Source organism: Notothenia coriiceps, unplaced genomic scaffold, assembly GCF_000735185.1.
Source record: "Notothenia coriiceps isolate Sejong01 unplaced genomic scaffold, NC01 NC01_scaffold00026613, whole genome shotgun sequence".
NCBI classification, from domain to species: Eukaryota; Metazoa; Chordata; class Actinopteri; order Perciformes; family Nototheniidae; genus Notothenia; species Notothenia coriiceps.
Window position 1 is genome coordinate 158,962 of NW_011359314.1, and position 20,814 is coordinate 179,775.

A 20,814-nucleotide genomic window follows, 5' to 3' on the forward strand; every position below is an offset into this window, starting at 1 on the left:
GAGGCTCTGAGTCCCATTTATTTTCCTCACAGACGACAAAAAAAGTCAGACATTATACGATTTAAAATAAAAACAATAATCGTGGCTTGATATTGAGTAAAACATGTTTTTATGAACCCCACAGCTTCCGGTCTTCCAAGACCCGAGCGGACAAAAAGACGTGCTGCAGGCACGAAACATACTACCAATAGAAATACATTGCTTTGAAAATCGTTCTGTGTGACACGAAAAAAAGGGGAAAATCGTGTTGGTGAACACAAATCAATAGGTTACATTTTGTGACTATAACACGAAATGTCGTGAGACTGGGTTGGTAGCTAAGGTAGCTTAACTTTGTATTGAACTGTAGTGACATTAAAAAGTTATTATTTTAACCTAAGCATTTATCTTTTCTTAAATTCAACCTAAAACAAACATAATGTACCTAACCTGTGCCACATGTAGAGTAACAAAGATCAATATTTTCCTAACCCCACATTGCCTTAAACTAACCAAGAAGAAGATAGCCTGCATGTCGAAAAATCGGAACTAGTGAGTAGGCTACTCTGTGTATCACAAAGGGTCGCAACGGGTCCTGACCTTGCCGCGGTATTTGACGAGTTGGTAATGAAAATGTGCACTGATGGACATATTCTGCAAAACCTTTGTCTTTTCTCTTAGGTTTGAAGAAACCACCCGAAACTTTCTCCGTGCCTTCTCTACCTCAGCTTGTTAGTCCCTCGGCGTGCTCTCAATCTAACGCAGGTCAGCCATTGTTCATCTCCTCTGTTAAGTTCCCACAGGACAACTATGCCCAAAGATCCAAGCAAAGAAAAAAACCCTTCCCACTCAGCAATCAGTGTGTCTCTGTGGGAGTCTGTCTCTCGAGCTGTGGGAAAGAGATAGAGAGGTGAAATATGTTGTGTATATAGATAGAAAACATTGTTATACTTTACACAATAAAACAATATCAAATCCAAATTTTAAAAAGGTGAAATCTAAAGCAATGCTTTTTTTTGCCAACACTTATGTAGGCTACACTGTATATTAGTATTGACTCATTTTTTATGTTAAAAAACCTGGAAAACACTTTAAATTGCTAAAGTAAAGGTGCTTTTTGCCAACCTCAGCATCACTCCCGTAGCTGTTTTAACCTAGCTGCACACTGGTTAATAACGGCTTTATCAAGGATTAGCTTTTAGCATAATTAGCTTATGGTTAGCATTAGCGTAATAAAAGCTCTAAAATGTAATTTGATGTTCTGTTTGTATCATTTTGGTCATCAGTGTCTCCAGACTGAAAATGTTTAACTATCTGACTAGAGTGTAAACCAGTACAAATCATAACCAGAATAACAAATTAACACCTGTTTAAGCAACTTTCTTTTAACACACCTCCAAATCTAGCCTTATCATGAGTAGCTGTCGCTAAAACAACATTGATGATTCATTTTGGGTGTACAATGTTCCCAGATAAGCCATTTGAAGGTTAACCTTTCTTCTTCAGTCCAAATAATTATTAATATTATATAAAGGTTCTGGCCCACTGTACTTTACATTCATTCTTATCTTTAATCAATCAGTACTTAACCCTTTGGAGTCGACCGTCACGCTGGCGTGATCAGATCACATGACCTGTTCAAGCCGGTGCCGCATAAAAACAACAGTCCGGAAAACATTGCTGTGTGTTTCCGTCGAAAGTACTGGCTTGAAACTATATCCCAGTCTTTGTTTCATGCAAAAAGACCCAGTAAACACGGAGATACAGTACGATGATATAAAGTTAATACATTTCAAAAGTATGAAAAATGGAAGCACGTATTTTAATATCTTCGCCGTATTTTATCATTTTACGAAACGGAAAATACTGGAAACTGTAGATCCTGCTCAACAGGATGTATTTACCAGGGAGGGGGTGAGGTAATCAGGTAAACGGAGTGACACGAAGAGGGACGACGGGAAATGGAGAGAGACGAAGATATACGAAGACAGGCGGCGATTGAAGTAAAGTTATTTGTTCATAAAATGTGTATAGGTTCATGCTACCTCAATAACGTTCACATTATCATAGTGACATAGTGACATCCCATTCAAATTGTTTCGTTGTGCATGTTTGTGTTACATATATAAAAAAATAATATCATTTTCAAAATCCATTTTTATGTTTTTTTGTGATTTTGGGTCCAACATGTTCATATAGTATCTCAAAATGAAAGAAATATACCAAACATTGACATGCCAAACATTTCTTAATAAGGTTTAGTAAGACAAATCAAAAGTATGCGAAAACGGCCAAATTAGCCCAGGACTCCAAAGGGTTAACAAGAAGAAAGAAAGAATCCATCGACTCAAAAGGAAAATAAATCAATTATAATCAGGAAACGCACCAAATCCGTGCTCAAATAATTGAGTAGCCTGAACCTGATATGTGCTGAACAAAGGTCCCCTCTGAAAATTCCTGTCATGCACGCAATTTGAATTTCTTTCAAAGCTTTTTAACCTCTTATTGTGCAAGTTGGTCACTCTACAGTGTCGAGGTATTCTAAAAAAGGTTAGACAAGAAAAGGCGGCCTTGACTTCTAGCCAACCCCATTCAACCACTCTAAAAGAATGTAGGCGAAGAGTGTCTCAGAGCGGAAGGTGAAATTAAAAGAGAAAACTCTCAATGGAGACAAAACACATGATTATTTTTGAATATCTGACAGTGAGGCAGTGGTCAAGGAAACTGAAATCAATGGGCCAGGATAAAAGAAGTTATTCGGTGGATTATATAGAAACCGCTAGAGGCACGCTATGAATGCACTCATAGTAAACTTAAAGAGGTTAACATTACAACAGGAGGGCCTTGGTAAAACGATACTCACTTGTGTTACAACTCTTAGCAAAACGGCCTTGCAGTCTTGGGATGAGAAAGAGATCTAATTAAAGTAGAGATTAATTAAAATCCTCAGTCACCGCTGTTATTGTATACTCGGAATACCTTTCCCACCGGAGAAGGCTCTTCTGTATGTGGAACCTTTGCAAAAGTAGGTATGAAAGCGAAAACGACTGAGAAACTGGGTTCACCTAAGATAGTAGGCAGCTAAATTACATACTAGATGACGGCAAGAAATATGATCCAACTATCAATCAATCCTTTAACGAGCAGGTGTGATGTATGACTTGGTAATACATGACAGCGATCTGCCTATGCAGCCCATGGCAGGCAAATCACTCTCGGAGGTAACGCGTGTGTCACACTTTGCGCACCGTCTGACTTTCTTTACCTTGGTGGTTAAATGACCTTAAACACAGCTTCATCACGGGGCTTACGGCCCGTGAGGAGTGGAGAAGGGGCGGTGAAGGAGGAGCTGGGAGGATGATGTATCCAATAGCTCGTTCATCATGTTAGATTAAATACTCCACTTCGCTGAACTTGAACGGGGCGACGGTCTACGTCCCTCCTTTCTCTTACAAACCACCAACGCTCATATGACCTCTGCACCCGCACCCTTTCCACTTCTGCGTTCTACTTCCAACTCTTTGTTTCAGTCTCTTATTCTCTTGCCTTTTATATTCGCCGCCTCCCTTCCCGTCTCTGCAAAATAAAAAACACAGCCGCTGCAGCTGCATTTATGCCGGGGATTTAGCTCGTAAGCTGAAATAATACAATTAATTTGTCCTCTCTCCGGTTCTCTCTTTCCCTCCATTCCTCCTGTTGTCTCAGATCAAGGATGTGGAAATGTGCTGACGTGGAGCGATACCCAAAAGACAATTCTAACAACGATGTTTGTTCACGCTAATGAAGAAAATAATGAAAGGCAAACAACAAAAGTAAAAGATAGGGCGAAATGAAATGAGAGCCACAGAGAAATTGAGACGTGTCGAACGACTGTGGCATTATCAAATATGCACACAAAGACGTGTGAGGCACTTTAAGTAATAGTATCACTGCGTTTGAGATATCTGTCCATCTCAGATAGGATATCTTGCTGCCGGGACAGGAGTAGGAGGAGAACACAGTCTCAGTACGTGAGCAGGGGGACTATCCGGGATAATTGGACTTACTTCAAATAGGGAAGACTCAAGAGAAAAGTATGAGTAAGTGAAAACTTATCTCGTCTTTCAGTTCTGCAGTTAAGAGGATATGTGCGTTTTAAAAAAAGAGTGAATAAGTCAGAAAATACTCAAATACTGACTACGAAAGCCTTGGGAGTCTTCAAAACGATCTCTGAAACAGATGCAAAGCCCTTTCAATAAGCACGCTGATACTCAAGCAGCATGTCAAAGGGGAACCCCACAGATTTGAGTTATGATGAGGATTCAGGGTTTTTGAAGATGACTCATACTACGAACTAATAAGTCATAGCTTCTGAAGCCGTGCTGTTTTTATTGACTGTTCGAAAACTAAAAGCTTTGCAAAATGGTGGCCTTACTGACAAGGGTTTTTATAGTTCGATCATAGGGGCCATTATGCTCATTTTCAGGGTGATATTTGTAATTTGTGGATCGACTGTGACATGTTTACAGACTCTCAAATTAAACTCTTGAGCTACTGTTAGGGTTTATGCCTAAAAAAACAGGTCTCAAGATGAGTAGTATATTTTATAATTCACATGACACATACATTACTTTGTGGTGGCCATTGGCGTCTAATGGCTAATTTTCCAAAATTCCAAAATCGGCCAATGGAAAAAAGGAAATTTGTTTTATACGGTTGAACCCCCATTATTGGCAGAACCCCCAATCTGCCAATAATGTCTAGTTTCCAATACATATATACACTTAACATCCTTTTCCCACATGTTTTAAATGTAGCTGGTAAAAGTTGTTGCTAGTAAGTTGGCTACCCCATCTTTTACCCACAAAAATAGAGCACAATATATCTCAGGACCCTGAAGCCTTTTACACATATATATTTACTTTTCTCATTAGATATTCATGAACAGCTTCCAACTGTTTCATGAATATCTCCATCTCTACCTCATCTGCTTCAAATAGGCTGTGATTATTATCATCCCTTTTCAAACAGGAAGCTGTCATCCTGTGGAGAGGAAGTCCCGGCGGTGTTGGAAGTACCTGTTCTGTTTTGCAGAGCCTGACTTTACTCCCCGCCAGGGACACCAGCACTCTGCCTTTGTAACCGCGGAGATCCAGCAAGCCTTGCTTGTTTGTGGAGGGCTTGTGGGGGAGGCTGTCTGAGCGCTTCTGGGAGCCGCAGGCGGGGGGGCGCGTGGCCGTCTGAAGACTTTCCATCCACTCCTGGCGCTCCCCTGTGCACACGTGCGTGAGTGAGAGACGGAAACAGAGACAATGAGAGGTGCGTGTGGATACATGTGAGAGGAAGAGATGAGAGGAAGAAATCAAGAAAGGCCAGAAAGAGAACTAGACAAAGACAGATAAGGGGCATCTTCAAGTCTTTGAATCATAGTGTGAATTCATCATTTTTACATCCCTTCAGTGGCTTGTTGGCTGCTAAAAGCCCCGTTGCATACTGATACAGAAAATTCCAGTCTGAAGGAAAAGTAATTGAAACAGAGGATGAGCTGCCATTGGTGGAAGTGAACTCAGCCCCCAGAAAAAGAATATCCTGCAAAGCTGAAAAGTGCAAAGTCTAGCACTTGAGATATAGATAGCTGCTACTCTGAGATTTACAAGCCTTAGGCAAGATGTGGCCGGGGTAATTCAAGACAAATGTGTGTCAAACATACCACCTAATTAAAATATATAGTTAAACTAGATTACTGCCTCGAGGTTGTATGCCTCCGCCAACCAAGTCAAGATTCAGTTTACACCCATGGCTGTAAAGTCATCCCTTCATTATCTTAACCTGTTCAACATTTGTTTGAAATTGGCATGTAGTTCTGTCTGAAACCAGAGCCCAGTCTGCTCTGATTGGTTAGCTGGCCAGCTCTGTTGTGATTGGACCACCACTTAAAGTAGAGATGTGTCAGAAATGTCCCGCTCCTCAGCATATCAATGTGTTGGAGTGCAAGCCAATAGAAGCACAAGTTATGTTATATAGTGATGTTAGTTTTTAAGGAAGTAAACAAAGGAGTGCAATCGATACGTTTTAGTCTAATGTCGATACCACGAAAAATGTGTATATACTGAGTGTTGATTCTACAGCCCCATTACATGCCACAATCCAAAGCTTTTAAGACCTGAGGTGCCTAGTAAGAGCTGACTGAATACAAATCTCTGTTGCTTTCCGTCCTATAACAGCTACTTCTTATACTCTGTGACTTCAAAAACGATTTGTCCTTGAACATGACACTTGAATCTCTCACTTGTATAAATCGCCCAGGATTACCTCACAACTAAATGGCTCAAGTGTAACGCAATGCGTGGTGTTTTATCCAGGGTTTACACTCTAAAGGCCTCTCAGATGTCTTCCTCTGCAACTTTACAAACGGACATAAAAGAAGACATGAAACCGGCGCTGTAAAGCTCATTCCCCTACCGCCCAAGACATTGTGCTATCAAAGCCAGCAGAGTGGAAACACAAGAGATACCAAAGGATTGTAAACACACAACCCCCCACGCTCACACATCACAGGTCCTAAGCAGCACCCACTGTGGTGACTGTTCAAAACAAGACAGAAGAAAAGGAAATCTGAAGAACATCTGTAAACCGACATGAGACCAAGCTGTTGGGATGGACCTTAACATTTGAGAAAAAGGCAACAAGACAGCCTTTTTCCTAAAGTTTTTTAGAAAGTAAATGCAGTACAATTCAAACTTATGTGGCTCTCAACTCGCTATCCAAAAACAACACTGACAAATTGACACTTTCCTAAAATACACAAAGTGACAAAGTTAGCACTTGTGTGGTCGTACACCCCTTTTTCACGAAATGTATTTTTGGATACCCAGGATTTTTAGCAAATAACAGGATGGGGGATCACATGATTGTTTTCAAACAGACAACTTGAGGTCTGTATTTCCAAATGGTTCTCTCGTTCAAGGGAAAATAAAGAGACAAGAGCCCTTATTAGGTGTAATCACTTCTCCGCTTCATTCTATCATCCATTATTATGATTATTATGGGCTGGTTCTTTGCCAAAAGACGTAAAACCATTGACACATAAATCATGTTGCCAAAATCAATTGTTTTATTACCTATATAGGCTAAGTAAGCATGAGCAAACGATTGTCCAATGTTATACTGTTAAAACGTGCACATTTAAGAATAGAGAAAGTGTGTTAATTTATTGATCCAAACTTTTCACCCACAGCTGGGTGGGAGCTCAAATCACATCAAAGTTAGAGATTCTACTAAAATGCCACGTCCTGAATCTTTGAAGAAGAAAAAATCCATTGGACATTTCAATGGAGAAATTAAGATAAATCCACACTTACTTAATCTGTTAGCAGTTAGTATAAGTCATACTTTTCACACTACCTTCAGTGATATCTGATGGCCTGTGTAAATGTTGGTCTGCGGATGTAACTGGTAGTATACGCAACATCTTTCCCCTGCTTCCTTGTAGCCTTTTAAGTCAGCATCAATCATATCTGCCACCACAGCAGGATCTTGATTGAGTTAATGTGTATGCAACCTGTTGGAAGTCAGCTTCATAACAAGGAACAAATCATCTATGTCTGCGGGAAACTCAAAGACCAAATTGCAGCGTTGGCCTTGGCCATGCTTTTCAGATTCAAAAATGTAAAACAAAAAAGGGGAAGTACAGCCGTTTGCGCCGATTACTGGTTTGGTCAATGAGTATCATTTAGTCTTAAAATATCAGCAGCAGATTATTGTGGTACTCCTAATGCATATCCTGCAACCGCGGAAATATATAATGTGACCCGACAGCAATTAAGAGCCACAGACATGTTGTTTATTTGTTAATAGTTAGGGGTGAACAGGGAAAAATCAAGAGTTTACCAGGGTTCAAATCATAGAAAGTTAAAAAAAGAATGGTAATAGATTTTGTTTCTTCTAGCGTTGCTTACTGTTCTGTATCCATTTAGGTATTTTTGGGTTGACTGCATAATGGATATGGTCTTTGTATCCACAGGTCCAACTTTACACAGCTATGATTATTTCAATATTAATTGATGCCAGTGGTTGGCCAGGTTTTAAACAGGTAATTTAGGGTGAGTGTTTGCGTGACCTTCTGACCTCTGCGCGCTCTCACATGTGGACATTTCAAACAACATCTGAGGAAAAGTTTCTCCCACTCCCACACACCCCCCTCCTGAGCTCCCAAATACTGTATCCGCTGCCTGGCCCTGAACTCAGCTCGGGTCTGGCTACCCCACAGATTCTTATGAATTTACAAAGAGCCGCTATCAATAATGAACGGCCTACTCAATTATTGACCGCCCTTTACATCAATGGGCTTTAATGTGTTCCGTTCCCACCGTTGCTTTCTGAGTTCCATTACCTGTCCTGCGCTCACTTATTTGCCTGTTCATTTATTCAGGCACTTCCTCTTTCTCTCCTCTTCGCGCATGCTGTCAATCTAAGAGTGGGAGGGAAGGCAAAGAAAGGAAGTGGGAGGATTGAGGAAGAAAATTGAGCGAAACTGAGGAGATGGTTAGCATGTGGGCTTCTGGCTGGTCTTGATGGAGTATATGTTTTTGTTTGTTTGCTCAAACTCTCGTATATGCGCATGATTGCCAAAGTTGTTTTCACTCTGTGTGTAAACATGCCCTTATCTCTATAAAAAAAGTGCACAGCTGGCCCAACAGAAGCCACATCCAGCTTGTTAAGGGATGTATGTATAGCCATGTATTGAAAACACTCTACATGGCCAGATACGAGCAGAGAGGCAGATAATCCTCATTGAAAGTGGATGAGATGAGAACCAGGTGCACTTAGCGCTCAGCAGAGATCTTAGAAGCCGGCATGTTGCAGTATGTACTTCAAAATCCAGTATTTTAAAGTCAGGATCTAGTAATTTAAAATATATACCTGTATTTTTGTTGCCTCATGTCAAGGAGAACTTTTCTTACTTGGCATAGTTGTTCTAATGTTTGTTAATAACACTAAACATTAGCTACAAAACTACCTTTTAATTCATTTGTTTAATTGTTGTTTGATGTTGAAACCAGGCACTGAGTGTTAAAATAAGAAAGTGAAATATTTACTACAGTTCATACAAATGTACTCCCACTCGTCCTCCGGAGTTTATATTTCTACCGCCTTCCTCTCCCTGGCCCGTTTGTTGTTATCCCTACTTATTGTCTACATCTCTCTCTTATCTGCCTCCCTGTCATCTCAGACAACACTAACATGTGTTCGGAGCAGGCTTTGTGGAAAGGCAATTGCCAAAGCATCAGAATACAAATCAACAACATTTCGTTACCACATAAATCCCATCTTCCCTCTTGTAGCGCATTTGTCTGCATCCCCTTCTCCAACACTCGCTTGTTGTCCCGACCGTTTTCCATCACTCTCCGCTCGCGTCTCTTCTTGCCAAACTTTCCCTTCCCTCTTGCTTTCTTCTCCCCCACCCTTTCCTCTTCCCTCCTTCCTTCCTCCTTCCATCTCTCCTCTCTCAAGCTGACAGTACCTGAGGGAAGAGGCCACCTGCGGACCAAGTGGAGAGTTAGCCGACAGCTGTGTGCACACTCTCTCCGGTGGCCTTCAATTATTCACTCGCTTCTCCCTCCTCCTCTCCCCCCTCTCCATCTTCACTCTGCCCTTTTCATCTCCCCCTGCCGTCCCTGCCTTTACCTCGCTGTTGCTTCCTCGCGCCGAGATTGCGTGTCTACCGCTCTCTCTCCATCCATCCCCGTTATTCCCTCATTTAATCGCTTCCGTCCTTGTTTCCACTATCCCCCCTTCTCCTAGTGTCCCTTGCGGATGCCTTTTCCGTTTCCTACACACTACTCTGACCATCACACCATTATTTTCTCCCCCCTCTCACCCCTACTGCATCAGCCCACTTCACTAACCTACTCCTTCTCTCTCCCTCTGTCTCCTCATGTCTTCCTCTTTCTCATGAGTTTCCCCAAAGATTGATGACTCTCCGCCACAAGGCGAGTGGCGACTGTTTAAAGATGCATGAGGTGATGAGGCCAAGTTTTCTCCTCCCTCTCTCTCCCCCTCTCTTCCCAACTCTTTCTTCTGACGGCAGCAGCCACCTCTGCGAGGGGGGCTTCTCGCTGATCCCGCTTGTCAGCACGGCTGAGTGTGACGTATGACGATCAGCTCGCAGACAGTGTGATGAACGATGCCGCTGAGGACCCGCGACTCTTAAACAGACAAAAAAGTCTGGCAGATATCGATATGATGATGCACTGAATGGAAAGAGTGAGGGCGAAGAACCACTGGGGCTCAGTTTGGTGAGAATTCATTTTAGGAAGTTTAAGAAGGTTTAGAAAGGGCAAGATGTTGACTACATCTATATCTGAGGGGGTGCACAACTTTCTGGAAGGAGATCCAATCGTAAAAAAGCAAATACCATTCTTCCATCAAGAAAAATAGGTCTTAAGAAGTACCATAACAAAGGTGGTTGAAGATCAAATCAAAAACATAAAATCAGGCCTTGATTTAATGTATGGGTGAGATGATACATTTTTATTTAGATGCATGTTTATAAGAGAGTATAGGCTTCCTCCATTTAGTGTTTAACACAATGTAACAATAGGACAAGGAAGTATACTCGTACGAAATGTCCTTACAAGTTATTCAAAGAGTTTGAGTTAGCTAGCAAAGAGGTCTTACTATTGCACATCCCTATATCAGCTCCACAAAACAATAACATCCTAATTCTGTTGAACTAATGTGCAATTTTTAACTGGAGTCCATGTTTTTGAGATCTCAGCTTGTATCAAATATATCCACTTCTGCGTGAAATGGCTTTGACTGAAGTCGAAGTAAACAGACTTTCAAAACTTTGAAACTAAATGTGTTTCATTGTAAAGTCAGAAGTTCAGAACTGATTTTTGGTAGACTTGATGCAGCGATAAAGGTTATAAAAACAAAACCTTTTGTTCTATGGCTTCTTTGTTACCAAGCCAATTCACAAATCCGACACTAGCAATCATTCTTTCACTTTCAACCACATTTTGGTCTCTCAAATACTGAGAGAAAGGTTCATGGGTATTTCATGACGTTCCCCAGCTAGCAAGAAAAAGATAAAAGATTAATAAAAAACAAGATGTTTAGCTGTTGACTAGTTGCTTTCCAAGAACAATTATGTGCAACTTGCCTCAGTCTAACCCACAGGATTCTGCTTAACAATGAGCAATAAACCACTGTTGAACTTATCCAGAGCAATAAGCAGATGCTCAATATCAATGATGTGTATGTCAAGTATTGATAATTATATTCGTAGATGTCAATAACTTGCAAAAAGGCTTTAATGATCTCAAAGATCCTTCTATGCCCTCACATCTTTCAAACTGTACCGCAGAATGAGTCAAAAGGTCCATAATCATGCAAAACTCTCCGATGTGATTCATCTGCGGGAACCAAAGGGCGGCCAGCATCTGATCCCAGAGATGGACCGTCGATTAATGCATGAGCAATTTGACCTGAGCTGCGTAATAGACTGCCATCAAACAGGAGGTGAGGAGAGGGAAGTGCTCCTTTCCCCTCTCATTAACACCGACACAAAGATTCCAGCTAAAAGACGAGGAGCAGAGACTACTCTTTCTTCGTTTTGTCTGACAGAAGGATGAAGAGAGGAAGGAGGAGTGGGACTATTAAAAGGACAGCTCCTGGGAGATTTGTGAATTAGTTCATTTACATAGAATTATGTTCAAGGAACTATTTATTCTGAAAAAAAACATTGAGGCCTTTTGAGAAATATGCCTATTTGTTTACTTTTCATTAAGATGAATGTGTATTTGAGGTGGGGTCAATACATGTTTAGCCTAGCTTAGCATAAAAACTGGAAGCAGGGGAAAACCAAGCCCCCAGGAAGTGCGACGGACTCTGAGGAAAATATTCGTTGTGGCCAAACGGCGGTACTACACTTCCGTATCAGTCGCTGGGCCCGGAAAGACTTTTTCCCATTGACTAAAATCGGGAAAGAGACGTCTGTAAATCGTTGGATCGTTTAAACTAAACAAACTACCCAGTATGAACGTTTGTATAGCCCTTATTAAAAACATTTGGTCCTCAAGTTGTAAAATGTGCCAATAACGTTATTCTGAGAGTTATTTTCCTCTGGTTTATGAACGCGGATCCAACCCGCGGGACCGCGCCGCCCGGCACGTTCATGTGACGTGTTCAGTACGACATGAGTTTTACCTTTACCCATGGATGCACAATAAGAACGGATTATATGATTATATGAATACTTTCGTGACGTTTCGCTCTCTCAAAGGTTGGGCCATTTTGTCTTCATGCGCCAATGAGCAACTCTCATAGGAATGAATGAGGCCCCGCCTCCCACGCTGTATCCAGTTCTTACTATACATCCACGGGGAAAACAGACCTACTAACTTATACATACACAAAGTCATACGCACTGTGTGTTGAGTAGTTGCAACAGATAGGACAGGGTAAGTTGTGTGTTGCCATTTTTACTTTCTGAACAATGGCTACTGTTATTACTTAGCTAATATGTTAGCGTGCAACTTTCCCTAAAAGCACAAAGTTTCAAAACACAACATATTAAGGATCTTGCAAGTTCTTGGAAGACAATATATTTTTGTTATTCTTACAAATCCAGGCAAGCTGTTTTAGCTCAACTGCAATTGTTATGCTTTGCTAGGCTACAAACAACAACAACAGACATGAAATTGATTGTCTTGTATCACGCTCTAAAAGAAGACACATTTCCTAGAATGTAGAGTACACAATTTCTTAATATATGGGTACCTTGCAAAATGAATTTTGAGTAATGTAAAATAAATAATAACATTGAAAATATCCTTTGAAAGAGGAGTACAGAATGAGCAGCAGAAAGAGGACTGCGAAAGGCAGAAAAAGAATATGAAGCATTTGTCGTACCTTCTCTTTCAGCCCGGAAAACGAAAGTCCGAAGCGAGGTAAGCACTTCGAACTTGTTGTCGCCGAGTCCTCGCACCAGTTTGATAGCACTGGACAGGATCGTACCTTTAGAGTACATCTCCTAAACAAAAAGACGCATAAACAGACAGATAAGAGCACTGATAAAAACCCAGGCAGACACACACAGCTTCACGCATCAGTTCTTATTCCCATTATCTAGATCTCAAGACCCACAATTACCGCATTGTTTGCATCAGTTGATGTGTAATTCTGAGTTGTACACCACTGTCAAGCATCTTCATCCATCTAGAACCATTACCCATCAACCCAGCTTCAAATGTATTTACAGAAATGCCTTCCCTGTTCCTTTTCAAGCAATAACTTTGACGAATGGCTCAGAGCTCTTGGGTATTTCAATAAAAAAAAAAAACCTGCTGCAGGAATGCAAACAGGAACCATATAGAAGCTGCGATCATAAGGAAAAATATGTTTTGATGTGGTCTTTGACATTAACACAAATCATTTGAATTATAGACTTGAAATGTGTGGGATTTGAAATGGAGCAGGAGGAAACAGCCCAAAAAGTGAATTACAATGCACCGAAGAAGCCAAGAATAACACGTCGTTTGGGTGTTAGGAGACATCATCATAAAACAAATCCACAAGCCGAAAACAAACTTCGCAAATATTTAAAAAGAGACGGGTACGCTGGTGTGGGGATTTGGGTGCAGCACAGGAAGCGCTTGTTGGGTAAACTGGGATTGGATCTGTGTGTGTGTGAGCGTGTGTGTGTGTGTATATTGTTTCATTACCCACATGTTTTCCCTGAGCAGCTCTAGAGGAGGCATCTAAACAAGGAGGATGTTGCACTGGAGGCTTCATGGCCCTCTTTACAACCTCCCTTGACAAAGCAATTAAAGTACGAGGTCATTGTCAATATAAAGAGGAGACGGAAGGGGCGTATAAACAAGGAATCAAACGTCAGTAATATAACTTCTAAGGAAGCAAGGAAAGAAGAGTACTGCCATGGAATCAGTGTTCAAACCGTAGTGTGGTTAGAGTAACAGAGAAATGCCCTCAAAGTAGTTGGAAATGAGCTGAGAACATGTCAGATTGTAATGTTCCTGCAATCGAGTGAACTGGGGGGAGAGTACATTACGCTTCCGTAGCGGCGGGAAAATCACCGGGTTGTAAAAAAGAAAAGGCTCGTCGCGGACATTGCATTATTCATGTCGATAATGTCATTATCATTGCAAGGTATGAAAAAAAACCTCCCTTTTTTCTCGCTGACGCTTTTCAACAAGCTTGACCTGAATTTCTGATTGTTGTAATGGATGGTGGGGATTGCCATGCACAGTACTGTATAGTTACTCTACTGTAGAGTGTGAAAGGAAGGGAAGACAAAAGGATGAATCTTGGAAGGAAAAGGAAGTGAACTTCTGACTCCCTCTTGCCATTCTTAATCAAGCCGGTGACCTCGACAGCCACAAAAGCCTATTCCTAGAGACAGTAGAGCCAAAAATATCCACCAGCAAGTGCAGTCAGTTAGGGAGAGCGGGGGCGGAGGCAGGGATGGATGGAGGGAGGGAGGGGGGCGTGAAATTTGAAAAATAAGAGAATTAGGTTTGTGTGAAAGGCCAAGGAGAGGACTGAGGAAAAGAGACACAATAGAGAAAAGATCAAAAGTATGACATAATCCGAAAAAGAAAGGGTTACGGATAGAAGAGAGACATCATGTCGGAATAAGGAGGCTAAAAAGGGGTCAGTGTGGGGTCCTTCTCATAATAAGACAGGATGTTAACAATGGCAAGAAGTGGCTCAACCTAATTACCGACATTCAGCATCGTGCGTTTATCTCCTCAGGAGTTTCACACTAATGTCTCCCCGCCTCTTTCGCTCTCTAATTTTAGATAGAAGTTAAAGGAAGGTGAGGAAAAGAGGAAGCACGCGGCTGATAATTATACCTCGGTACGGGTTAACGGTAATTCATTGTTTTAATTCTACTTTTGAGGGTCATGGAGGAGAGAGTTGTTTAATTGTGAGTTGTGCATCTGTAAATACCTCGATAGAAAACGAGAGACGAGGAGCGGTCAGACAACTCGGCCGCCCCCCCCCCCCCACACACAGTGTTTATAGACTAATCTCTAGAGAACGGACTGCCAAAGAAGCAATGAGGCCTAACTATCTCTCTTTCTCCAACAGACTCACCTGCTTCGCCTCCCTCTGCCAAACATCTCCTTTCCCCCTCACTCTGACCTCCCTCCCACTCCTCTCATTCTAGCCGTTCCCTATCAAAACCTCCCAACGTCGAACAGACTATTTTACGTGGATAACTGTGTCTCTTTTCTTCTCAAAAAAACAAACTGGTAAACTTCAGGAAACAATTAAAGCAGAGCAATTGAGCTAAGACCTTTAATAATGAAGGCAGCGTGTGGAGAAAGCAGGGAGGAGGCTGGAAAGAGTTTTCACCACCAGCACGGAGTTCAGGTGCTGGCGTCTCAAAGCAAAGGGTTTTCAATGGAGGCATGAGGACACCAACTGGTTGTAGCGGAGCACTGCACCTGAGAGATATTGCCTGTAGAAAGCAATGCGTCCTTACTCAGTGTTTCACCAAGTAGGGTGCCTCGAGGACTTTAAAGAGGCTGCTTCCAGGCAGAGCAGTGTTCCTAGTGAATTAGTCTACATTAAGTCTTCCTAGTGCGATGGAGAGGACTTGTGGGTCCCTGAACGCTGCAATGGGTCAAAAGGGGTTTTGAACATACAGTATAACCAAATAATTCAGATTAAATATTTAAATAGTAAAGCCTGTGGGCATCTTTCTTTCTTTTTTTAACATTTCATGAGTTTATATGGGCAAAAACAAAGATTTAGGGTTATGCTTAAACATGCATTTGATTTTTAGCCACCTGGGGGCATTGCTGCAAACATTTGCATTTCACCTTATACTGTAATGTTGATATTGTTAGCATTATAGCAAAATTGCTTATACTATATGCAAAGAATTCAATTGTTTGAAGTCCTGTTTTTGTTCACCTGATGAGTCCAAGTCCAATATTCACTCTCTTTGAGCTCAGCTTGACCAACTTATGAGAATGAAGTCTGCCTCTTTCGCAGGTAAATGCTATGTGAGCTTGTGGCTAACTGTGTCAGCTAATAAGCCCTTGGAAATAACAACGGTACGTTTTCAAAGCTCTTTCACAACTCAATGCTGTAAAATCTACATCAAGAGTAGCACTAATATGGATTCAAATGGTAAGAACATTGACATCATTTAAGATTCTTTACAACAGCTAGATGTGTCGCATACTTTTCACACAGACATAATATAAAGTAAACATTTGGAGAGTTACAAGTGTTACACTAAGTGTCAGCAAGGGCAACTTGGGAAGACACAGGAGGGAGTAAGCAGAGGAGCTTTCAGGCTTGGAAAGAGAGAGCTTTGCAGACAGACAATCATGGAGACTGATACACTCAAAGACTGATCCCCGATCCTAAAACCTCAGCTCCCCTATGGCCTGCTATTCAGCTTCCACCTCCCTCCCCCATCTTCTCATCCCTTCATCCCTCCCAGCCATCCTCCTCACATCCTCCCTTTGCTACCCTGAAGCCAGGCTTTGGACTGTTTCTTCACAAACACACACACAGACACACACGACACCATGTCGGTACCCTAAAGACTACCTCTCAGGCCCAAAGCGTTCTCCCAAGTCAATCCGGGTGTTGACGAAATCAGGCGAAAGGAGTGATTGATGTGGCGGATTGGATACAGCGCTGCAGAGAGGGAGAAGTGAGACCGAGGATCTCGCTACTCTCCCACGCCACCTCAGCTACCCCCGATGATGACATCATGGCGGCCAGAGACCTTCAAGCTGGGACTGCGATTAAGTGCGATTAGTTCTGTCTGGGGTTGATAGATCCCAGAGGATTTTTAACTACGGAAAGAGTTTTCTGGGGTAGTTTAAAGTTCGAGAAAGAGAAAAAGCATGGGAATATTAAAAGAGTGGAGGTGTGTGTTTTTTTTGGTGCATAGTGAAGATTGAAAACATAAAAAACAATATCTTTGCTGGTTTTTAATATAAGAGATAAAAAGTCTGGATCCTATCTATTCAAGTTAGCTAACATTAGATGCAACATGCTACTGGCCATAACAGACCAAGTGGGGTTACAGCAGCAAAATTGGATATGTTTTATTGCTAATGTATTCAAATTTGTAGTTTTTTGAGAAATGTTTTATTGTTACATCATTTCAGAGATATCTGAAAAGGCTAAATTAATATTATCCTCGACTTTACTTAAGTGTTATTATTGCTAACATGCTAAACTTAAATGAGAGCAGCATGTCATCTTTGCCACTGTGGACATGCTGCAATAGCATTGTTAGCATGTAGCTGAGATTATAGCATCTTGAGTAATAATGCATATAATAGATGCAGACAAAGTGAGTCACAATTTCTCAGGTTTCATTTGCCTCATTACACCTTGATATGTGTTAACCCAAAATACCATGCCATGTGTTATCTATATATATCTATATACACACACAAGTAGTATATGATTACAGTTTGTATGTATTATTACACTATACAGTAATAGTTCTACTTTACATTATTTAATTTCAATTTTAAATTATTTATCATTCTTTCTCCTAGAACTCACTATTGCTCAGTTTTAAGTCTTGTTTTTGAGAAGTATACTGTCTGAAGCTTTGTTGGCAGAGACCTAAGAGTTTCATTGCCAAAACTCTGCCATAGTTATCGAGTGTATGACAAATAAACCCTTTGGAATATTTAAAAACAGGCATTACACTTCAAATTAGCTGGCAAACCTGCTTCTAGTTGAAGCACTTCAATATGAAAAATGCATAGTAGCTCATCCACTTGGAAATGTAATGATCCGATAATCCATACCCCTGATGTGAGATCAATTGTGAAGGTTTTGTAACCCTTCAACATAATGACAACAACACGGGATGAAAAATGACTTGTGAACTGAGCAGTGGAGCTTGTAGTCTGCACTCTGTGTAGCAGCACATGCATGTCTCTGCACTGGGAGGCAAAGAAAGCCAGCAACTCATATTTCAATTCCTGACATAAAGCGGTGCTGAGAGACTTCCTGTCTGTCCATGCAATTTCCTTGTACCCCCGCGCTGGCTCTGGAGGTGGCACTGGGTGGCACGCGGGGCCTCAGCTGGCTGCATAACGCGAGGATGACAGAGAGATTGTACTCGACCTCTCCGCTCACCCGAAACATGATGAAGCCTCCTCAGAGGAGAGAGTCACATTGGCAGGGTGACTTTAAAAAGTCTAACAACAATCTCTCACACACACAAAGGCAAACTTTCATCTTTCTAAAAAAAGTGCAGTGCCTTCGCCGACAGTGACACGGAGTATAAAGTGCTGACTCGCCGGCCTCCCTGCTGATTCCTGCCGCGCTGGCGATGGAGTGTGTCCTGACAAATAAAGCAACAAATTCAAAGGATAGAGAAACCAAAGGAAAAGAGATAGAGGCCTGGGAGCGAGTGAGCGTGGAGGGCTATAATTAGTAGGTGATTAACGAGCGGGCATCAGACAGGTCCCACATCATTGATTGTGATGTTGTGCGTTGCTACTGCAGCGAAAACGAGCTGGCCCTGAGAAGGGGCGCTGAGGTCACCACACACACACACACACACACACACACACACACACACACACACACACACACACACTTGAGACTCACTGGAGAACACAGAATTCATGCATTCAAAGTATTTTTTGCAAAGGATAGAGCCAGGGTTTAGGAAAGCTTCTGGATTCAAATAATGAATACTCAACAGTTTGACAAAGCCTATTTTCTTCCTTTTCTAGAAGGCCTTAAAACTATTCATTCCTGTTCATTATAAAAGTAGTTTAATGTGCTTTCTATATTGAATTAATGCCATTAAACATATAATATATGTATACACTTATACAACCTTATCTACATTCATTGTTGTCAGATGTTGTCTCATTGTTACGTGATGATGCAGATTGAGGGCAGATTGATTTACAAAGGCAATACGCTCGATATGTAATTAGTACTGACTGAAACATGTCTGTACATATTTAAGAATCTAAATTTGGTATCAAGAGCTCGGTTGTGATTGTTGCCGAAATGCTGCTTGATCAGATGTTTCCTAAACCCTTTTTCAATCTAAGAGTATAATATGCGAAGAAGATATTTAAAGAAGAAATCATCTCCTGATTACCATTTTAAAATACATAATTCTAAATAATTAATGAAGGCTGCAAAATACAAAATATTTACAATGGATATCTGTGAGATAAAGTCTTCTGACTGTCTGCTTTTCTATTGTGTGCTGAAGAATGCTAAAGGGTTCAGTAGCTCATCGTCATGAGAAAGGTTATCTTCTGTGACAGATAGTATAAAAACCTGGAATATCCTCCAAGTATTCAGACACATACTTTTGGCTGACATGACAAATATGATGTCTCTTGTAGTTTATTTACCTTCAATAGGGTTAGGGTTAGGTTTCTATTGTGTTATATTCTAAGGATTTAAAGCGATTGATCCACAGCAGTCATTCCTTATACCAGGGGTCGGCAACCCCTGGCACGCGTGCCAGCATTGGCAAGCGGCACCGTAACCAGTGGCACATAGGAATAAGTGGAATAAGTGTGCAAAATATCAACATTTTATTTTCGGATCCTGAACGAGACCGCCGCCAGAGGGGGTCTTCCCGTTACCTGCAGAAGGAAGCCATGCACGCAACGCAGCCCCGCGCTCTTTAACTCCAGGCGACTTTCTGCCGCTTTCCTCCGTGGTGCAGTGCTGATAGTTTCACCACAGAGGAAAGCACTTCACTAATTGCAGTACCCATAAGGAGCTGTACAAATCCCGCAGTTTTTGCGTGGCTGTGTCTTTAGTTGAAATCCCAGTGGCGATCTGCTCATCTCTCATCGAAATAATATGCTACACAGGGGTGGACTGGCCATCTGTGTGTTCTGGAGAATCAAAGAACGGACGATCGTCCTTATCATTATGCCGTTTAAACAAATTATTTAAATTTGTTTGTTAAATTTGGCATCATGTAAGTTGCGCTGACAGGTACTGGAGAGAGGTGAGCTCTTCTTGGGAGGCCGTTGCATTTATTTAGCTGTTCTTCTGTTTCACAAAATACATCACAGACCTCTGTTTTTCTGCTTCCTCGTTTCACTTCCAGAAACATACACACGTTCCCTCACTGTCGCTCTACCATCCACACGCCTCTNTTATGATAAATGATTATTTAAACAGTAAATAAACCCTGTAGGGGACTCTCAAAGTGTGCAGGATTTACCCTGCCTCATACCCAGTGCAGACAATTAATATTGAAGTGACTGTTATTTTGTATATATTGATTGTTGTTGTGTTTTTATCTTAATGTGTGTGTAGGTGTCATAATAACACTCAGCCCAAGTTCATTATTTGTATTATTAGGGTTAGGGTTAGGGTTAGGTTAGGGTTTGCATATGTGTAAATGTGTCTGTTAATTGTGTATATATAGGATATACATAGGGCTGATTTGGTAATGTTAGATCAATCAAGCATGCAACCTTTTTATACATATTTAATATATTATATTGTATTATTGTATTCGGGATTGTTGGAAACGTTATTTTCGATCTCTCTGTCTGTACACACAAACTGAAAGATTGACATTAAAGTTGACTTTGACGCTGGGATACACTCCAGCGACCTTTGAGCATGAACAGAAAAAACAGTACAAATACATTGCATGGATGGATTATGTAACTAAAGGACTGGTGCTACATTATGAACTATAACCAAAGATTTATGGTGTTTTATTCATTTTATCACACTGGAATAAGTGTTAATGTTTCATTTGTTCTTTGCCTGCACCTCATTTGTGATTTAAAAAGAAATATTATGACAACAATACAAACTGACAGCTGTGCA

General features: G+C 41.2%; 1 protein-coding gene across 1 annotated transcript in view; it reads right to left on the reverse strand.

Annotated features, from left to right (window-relative positions):
* arap2 (ArfGAP with RhoGAP domain, ankyrin repeat and PH domain 2) overlaps window positions 1-20,814 on the reverse strand; it is a 110,645-nt gene that overhangs the window by 75,978 nt on the left and 13,853 nt on the right. The window contains exons 8-9 of the mRNA XM_010784885.1: window positions 12,877-12,997; window positions 5,037-5,230 (exon numbers count right to left, since the gene is read on the reverse strand). Of these exons, the coding sequence (XP_010783187.1) occupies window positions 5,037-5,230; window positions 12,877-12,997 (315 nt within the window). The remainder of the gene's footprint in view (window positions 1-5,036; window positions 5,231-12,876; window positions 12,998-20,814) is intronic.